The sequence below is a fragment of the Aptenodytes forsteri genome, unplaced genomic scaffold (assembly GCF_000699145.1).
Source record: "Aptenodytes forsteri isolate BGI_AS27 unplaced genomic scaffold, ASM69914v1 Scaffold92, whole genome shotgun sequence".
Classification (NCBI taxonomy): domain Eukaryota; kingdom Metazoa; phylum Chordata; class Aves; order Sphenisciformes; family Spheniscidae; genus Aptenodytes; species Aptenodytes forsteri.
In genome coordinates this window covers 341,178-348,701 of record NW_008794581.1, presented here as the reverse complement: position 1 = coordinate 348,701, position 7,524 = coordinate 341,178, and the positions used below count along the sequence as shown (strand labels likewise).

The following is a 7,524-nucleotide window of genomic DNA, read 5'->3' as shown; positions in this document are numbered from 1 at the left end:
AGCACCGTCCCCTCCAGGCCGACCTCAACCCCTGGGGCCCCCCCCCCCCCCCCCCCCCCCCCCCCCCCTGACCGTTGTGTCCCTTGCTTCTGCTCCAGCCTGAGGGACCAGATGAAGCAGCAGCTCATGGAGTGCAGCGCTGCAGTTCGTGCCAGTAAGCTCATCCCTGCTCTAACTCCCTCCAACAACCAGCCCCGTGCTTCCTCTTAATGTGATGTTACAGTAATAACGAACGTGACGTGGCTAATATATACATTTTTTAAAAAATTACTTATCAAAAGCGCTCGCTATAATAATGAAACGTTTTTCTTGGCTGAGCATCTTACTGCATTTTCGAGACAGCTCTTGGAGACGTGTTTGAATGCTTACAGAACTGCCCCGGGATTGCTGCCCGCTGCCCTTTCTCCTCTTGGGGTTCCACTTCAGACCCCTCTAACGCTCTGACACGTCATGATGGGTTTTAGGCACCTGATCACCGGCGCTGAAGTCTTACCAAAAGTCTGCCAAAGTGTTTGGCAGCAATACTGATTTAAGGTGTTTCTTCTTGTTCCCATTGTCTTTCCGTTACCTTTGTCCTCTTCCACTGAACCAGCCAGCTGCATATATAGAGCAGTGCTGCGAGCCAGCTCTGGCATGTCTAAAAAGTGCTAAATGGAAATATTTTAAAGCCTAATTATCCCTCTGACACAGCTGATTGATAGTGTAGTCTCACTAATAGTGGACTAGATGATAAGGCGTGGAGGTAGGAATAAGAAATACGTTGTTAGTATAGCCATCAAACTGCTTATCCTTTATGCTCGGTAGCTTGGATTAAAAAGTCTCTGTTGTGCTTTTTTTAGTGATGCTTTTTCTTTGCAGGTCAAGAAAGTTACCTTGATCACGTCATTGAAGAAAAGTTTATCAAGAAGTATGTCATTGGATAATTCCAAACTTTTGATATATTTTAAAATAAAGAGGAGAAGGGTTGAGAATTGAACTTGGATCTTCTCTTCTAGTTACTCCTTCTGAGTAAATATCTGTTAATGATCACACGTCATTGAAGAAAAGTTTATCAAGAAGTATGTCATTGGATAATTCCAAACTTTTGATATATTTTAAAATAAAGAGGAGAAGGGTTGAGAATTGAACTTGGATCTTCTCTTCTAGTTACTCCTTCTGAGTAAATATCTGGATTAATGATCAGTACTTTGCAGGAGTCTGGTGAAAATAAAGGGAATTAAGAGAAAATATGGGGAAGAAATATTTTACTCGGTCTCCTAATGTAGTTCTGTATCAGACGTGCCTTCTAAATTTGCAGTCCTCCTTGCGATTGCTAGAATTCACTAATATAGTTCCACATGCTAAAATACTCCTGGCCTTAATAATTTGTGGTTTACAGGAAAAATTCTTACTTTAGACACGAAGAGAGCAAGTTAAAAACGTGATAGTGCTTTTAAATTTTTTGCTATCTTCACACTGTTTTTTTTTTTCTTTTCCTTCAGTGCCACACAAGGTTTGGAAAGAGAGATGGAGGAAATAAAAGTCTCTTTCCAGAACAAGACATTAGCCTTGCAAAGGTAGAATCTTCTTCCCATTTATGTGGAGGTTTTCTGTTTGTTTATGTGTGCACAAATACACGCACATATACATAATTCCCATTAAAATAGGATTTCAAAGTGATACAATGTGTGTTACAAACATGAGAGATTTTAGTACTGTTGAACCAGTAGGAATGCAGATGGAGACACCATAGAGAACAAAAAAAAAATTACAGGTTGAAACATGTAAACCCAAAGGTTCCTGCGAAATTGCAGAAGTCTGGCTGTATAAATGAGCAGACATATTTCTTGGCAGTATTTTACAAATGCCTGTGAAAAGTTGGAAGTTGATAGGCGTTATATGTCTCCTGTGTTACATGCCTGTTCATTTAAATTGCCACCTTTGCCCCGCTCCCTTCTGCAGACTCTGGGATTAATGGTGTCCAAGTGTGTTTGGCAAGAGAGAAAGGAGTTGTCACTCTCACAAATAATCATTGATACGCCTTTCTTGTCCTGAGAGTTAAACCCTCTTATTTAAGAAATGTGGTATTTAAAAGGTACTGAGTATTTTATATATAAAATTCCAATGTGAAAGTGGACATAAATGGAACCTTGGAAATCTCTCTTCTGGTACTTATCTAAATCTACTTCTCTCAGTTTCTTACCAGTTCTTATCAGTTACATGTTTCTTCCCCACGCTATGCAGGATCCAACTTATGGTTGCCCTGAGAAACAAAGTGAAGCAAAATGATAATGACTCACGGTAAGGTGTTCTTGGGGAAAGGCTGGCTGGAAAGGAATGGACTTTACACAGTTTAATGTGACACGTTTTTACATTACTCCGTTGTACCTTTTTTAATAGCAGGCTTCCTTCTAGTTTTGACTGAATGATATACAGTCCATCTTCTGGCTAGAATCAGCATGATCAGACCTCTTACACTCAGGGTGGATTTACGTTTGGGCTCTGAATTAACTAACCTTTGATTACAGAGATCATACTTTTTGATTCACTAGTGAGAACTGTTTGTAGTTAACAGTTTTCTGTCTTTAATGCATTAGTTACTTGCATTTATAATAGCTGAGTGCATATTACAGGCTTGTAACAGAGCCTTGCCTCTGCTTTGCTGCCTTCATTAATTAATCGTGTAGGAGCTTAAGGTCTTTGAAAAAGAATTGAAAGTTTCAAACGGGTTTAAAATTAGCTTTTAATTTCCTGCCCAATATTAACGGGTGCACGCATATGAAGTGTAATATGAGAGATTTAACTTCTGTCAGAAATACAGCTGAAAACACTGCATCTCCGTGATGGCCCTGCCACGTGCCAGAATTCAGAAGCTCCAGTTGTTAGCCATTCTCAGGTGGCTAGGCTTCCTCGATGCCTTCCAAGCTCTATGGTTTGAAATGTTAGACAGACTTAACTGAAACATTAGGGAAACTGAGAGGGAAGTAAGGATGGTATTTGGCCCCTACAACAATACTTAGTGTAATAACTGTAAAAAAGAAAGGGTGCAGGAAAAAAAAGTATGCTTTATTTTGGTGTTAGGGGAAATGGGGATTTTTTTGTTTAATCCAAATAAACTTGATTTATGCTGTTGACTCATATTAATGGTCTTAAGGTATGCAACTATGTTTCCTTCCTTAGACTGATCATGGAAACTATGAAACACATAGTAATGCTCAGCAAGGCAGTAGTTGAATGTCAGCAGGTAAGTGGCAGTTGTAGCTTCTGTCGCAGTTGTGCAGGTCTACCAACCTCAACAAGGGCAGGAGCTCAATTTGAAAGTAACAGGATTGCACGAGTCATTTGAAGCTAAATATGTGGCCCAAAGGGTGCAGTTTCTACTGATGTTAAAATTACTGAAACGATTACTTAAAGTGAGTATGTAACAAAGTCTGCTTCTAGAGCTGCCCTTAACTGCTTTTGTGGATTGAATTAGAATTTTTCAGTATTTTTTGGTGCCAAGAGTCTAGGAAATACTTTCTTTTTTTTCTTTCAGCAAGCACGTGAGAAGGAACAGAAATTGATGGACATTAAAAGGAAAAGACTCTGTAAGTGTGTTAGTTATATTGACTTTGTTTTATATTTGAATGTACAGTTCATATTTTAAAGTTCTTGTAGCAATATTAATTTACATCTGAAGTAACTGCAAAACTCTCAACACAGTTATAAACCTTCTGAAAAGAGTAGGAAGCACTGTAAAAGAGCTGGTGTGTTGTCTACTTGAGCATGAGACTGACACGTTAGAATGAGAGATGCAAGAAGATACTCAAAAAGAATGTGGTGGCGTTTCATTATTTAGTGCAAGCTGCCCAGAAAATTACACATCATTTAGTTTAAATCAGTCCTACGACACCTAAAGATTTTTTTTTGTCAGACCACACCTTTATGAAATGTTTGTAGAATAGGGGAGGGGATTTACTTACAAAGAACTCTCGTAACAGTATATATGTTGGTATTCAGTAGGCTTGTTAGAGAGGATCAAATTTAGATGAGAAGTCAATCTTCAGAACTTTGTAAGGTAAATATGTTTTTTGAATGCTCCTACTGTCATATGACCAGGTTTGCCAACAGTTTTAACAACTATTGTTTGTTTCACGCATAGGAAGTGGTGTATATGTTGACAGTAATGAAAAAACACAATGAAATATCTGTCTTCATAGGAAAAATGAGCATCCCCAATATCTTCAGAAATAAGGGAAGGAATGCTGTGTCAGCGTTCTTTCAATGTATGAACTGTCCCTAAATGGTTTTATTCAGTCTAGTTTTTAGCCCGGTTTCCTATAAAAAGCTAGTAATATTGACTGGTGTTGTCCATATGTCCTTTGTATGTCTTTGGAATTTGGTTTCGATCAAATTTGAAAAAGGGGAAAAAGTCTTAAACACCTCTGACTATAAAAGTTGTGACAACTGAAGACGGGGTGTAGGACAGATGTTCAAATTACTGCCCATCTCTGATGGAAATGCAGACAACATACAAAGTACTTTCTGTTTTGCTAGCAGCCAGGGAACCCATGGATGTACTTTGATACCAGGCAGCCACAGCACGTGTTGCCTCGTGTGAAAGGAGTATCTTGAAGTATATTGGAGGGAAGGGATGGAGTGTGAAGTTAGGGTTATTGCAGTGGAAGTGCCTTAGATGTCTGTGAGGAAAAATGCACATCTTTAATTCTACTGCTCACCTAACTACTTCTTAATGCTTCATTTTCCTAATAATGGAACAGCACTAAAAAAAGCCGGACGACAGAAACTACTGCAAATTCATACCATGATGAAAAAACAAAGGGAGGAAAAAACAAGTATGAAAGTGAGCGAAATGCTGGAGAAGATACGTAATAACTTAGAAAAAGAGAGAGAGATGACTACAGTAATTCAGAATGTATTCCAGGTAATGTCTTGTAGCTTTTAGAAGCAAGTTTGCAGTTTTGCGTTACGGTCAAGATAACATAGTGCATGGTAAATGTAACTTCAAACAAAACTGTGTTTTCTAAAAAGTTTAAGTAATGGTGGTAATGGAAAAACTGCTGTATGAAAGGAAAACCTCATGCTTTTAGCCTTTAAAGCAATACAATTGTCACAAACTTCTTTGGAATAATGATTTACAGAGTTTAGAGACAGTCTATCAATCCATCTTTATTCCTTTGTTCCCTTAAAGGTACAAAAATAATGCATTTTTTCAGAGAATGTCTGTCACAGCAGTGGCTGTATTTCCTTACACTGAGAGTCACTCCTACACAACCCAAATCAGTTCCCCCATCTCATGGTTAGGAAAAATAAGTAGGTCTTAATCCCATGATATCGGTGAGCCAGACTGCTGTTCCTCAGTCTGCCCCTTCTGACCACAGGCCCTTCTCTGTTTGTGTCACCCACTGCAGCCTTGTGAAAGCCTTGGCCTGCAGCCACGGCCAGTCTCCAAATACTTTCAGCGGGGTAGCCTTCAACCTTTTGGTTGCCCACGTATCAGCTGCTGCTGACTAGCCTGTATGCATGCAGCTAGCTGGCAGGTCGTGTGGAGTCGCGCAAAGTGAGGAAGAAAACCTCATGATTTGGGATAGGGTGGAAGGGTCCCCCGCAGCATCCTGTGCTCAGAGGGGCTCTGCTAAAGGTCACGTACGCTGTGCTGCAGTCTGGTACTCTGCCTCTCACTGTGTGACTTGTCCTGGCTTCCTTTGCCTGGCCCCACAGATCAGTGACTTAACTACAAAGATGGGAGGCACAGTGAAAGGTGAATTGCAGTTGCAGTGCTCTTGAGTTTATCTGCAAACGGCTCGTGAAATCCCAGTTAAGCGTGCAGGAAGTTTATTTAAAAAATTTAGACCAGGGAAAAGAGAGAACATGTTGGAGGGCTTCAGGTAGAAGACAGGATATAACCACGCTGTGAATTTGGATGATCAGAAGAATTTCAAGGGCAGAAGAAGAGCCACATGTTTTTGTATTGCGTGGTATGTCTACTACTAGTTTAAATTCATAATGTCGTCACGTCTCAAACTGAGAATGAGAAATTAAATATTTTAGTGGGTTTTAGATTAGATTGCTGGAATTATCTTCTGGTTTTGTATTCCTGAAATCTTCTGAGCTGTAAGTAGAACAAATCTTTGGTTAAATTTAGTAATTCCCATTTTCAATCCAGAACAGCAGGGTGAGAATGTTAACTGTGTTATCTTGTGTTTGAGGCAAATGTGTTTTATGTGTTTTTCAAGAAAAACCACCTCTAAATTCCTACCTTTAAAATAGGGATGGTGTGCAAGCACCTCTAGGAGATTCGAAGCACCACTTTTTTTTTGCCTATGTATTGACAATAGGATCTAAAATGATACTTCCCTTTCTCCTCTTTCCCCCATCCCACCTACTTCAAACACGGCTGTGAATTTCAAGGGTTTCCCAATTAAAAATTAAAAAACAGACAGCTTTTGAGAGATTTTACTAGGAATAATCATTTTTAAAGGCTTTTTTTTAAACAATAATCTTTCTTTCTTATAGAGTATCATAATTGGAAGCAGAGTTAACTGGGCAGAAGATCCATCTTTAAAGGCAATTGTTCTACAGCTTGAAAAAAATGTCTATTTTCTGTGAGTCAGGAGAAATGGCGTTTGATTTTATACAGTGTATTTTATCAATGTACTAAATTTTATAGCTTAATATGCATCATGAAAGCACAGTTCAAGAATTTGAAAATTTAACCTTTCTGGAAGTTGTTGTCCTCTCTAGAGACTCGGAATGTGGCCACGCACCTCTTTGAAGTGAAATTTAATTCCTGATACACAACAAACCAGGTAGCAGGTAGCATAGCTGATGAACTACGAGAAGAGCCACTTCATAGCTGTCCTGCCCCAAGCGCTCATCTCCCTCTGAAAGGCAGCAATAACGTAAGAAAGAAGAATAATGTATATATTTCAAGTTTTTATGTAAAAGTGGGCTGAAACCAAGGATCTGCTGTTTCTATCCTCTTCCTCTGGGCACCCGCAGGCTGCAGAGCTCCGACAGCATGCGTGACCCTGCTCTGCCCCTGTGGAAAGCCCAAACTGGAAAAGTTAGTTAAGTCAGTCCTTGGGTTTTTATTTCCCTTTTTCTTATTAAAGCATTACGTATAATTTTAAACGCCAGAAAGTTTATACTCTTAATTGTAACAGTCACTTGTGCCTGTGCTATATGCTGATTAGTTAAGCAGAGCATCCAGCAGTAGGCAGACGCAACCTGTAGATGCCGTCCCACCTGCAGGGAAAATGGAACAGGTGACTTCATGCTATCGACTGTGCAGCTAAGCAGTATTTTAAATGTACTTTTTCATTGACAATTGCATTTTTATGTTTGAAGAAAGCTGAGCAAATCATCACGTGTAACGTGTTAAAATATTGTCACTTTTAATTTGGTAAGTGAGTATCAGCTTTTAAAAGGCGGATGTATGTGTCTCGATCGAATAAAAAGAAAACGCAGACTTACTTGAAGCTTTTGCTTCTTTTTTCACTTTTAACGCCTTGCCCCCGCCTTTTGCCGCCTTTGTGTTTTGGC

The 7,524-nt window shown here is 39.4% G+C and overlaps 1 protein-coding gene across 1 annotated transcript; it reads left to right on the top strand.

The window, feature by feature from the left end:
* Window positions 1–93: 93 nt before the first annotated feature.
* On the top strand, window positions 94–7,448 carry CENPH (centromere protein H). The gene is made up of 8 exons (XM_009272462.2): window positions 94–154; window positions 859–907; window positions 1,482–1,556; window positions 2,224–2,280; window positions 3,160–3,223; window positions 3,515–3,566; window positions 4,740–4,903; window positions 6,496–7,448. Exons 1-8 carry the CDS (start codon window positions 112–114, stop codon window positions 6,586–6,588), a joined length of 597 nt encoding a protein of 198 aa, XP_009270737.1. The 5' UTR covers window positions 94–111; the 3' UTR covers window positions 6,589–7,448.
* The last annotated feature ends 76 nt before the right edge of the window (window positions 7,449–7,524 follow it).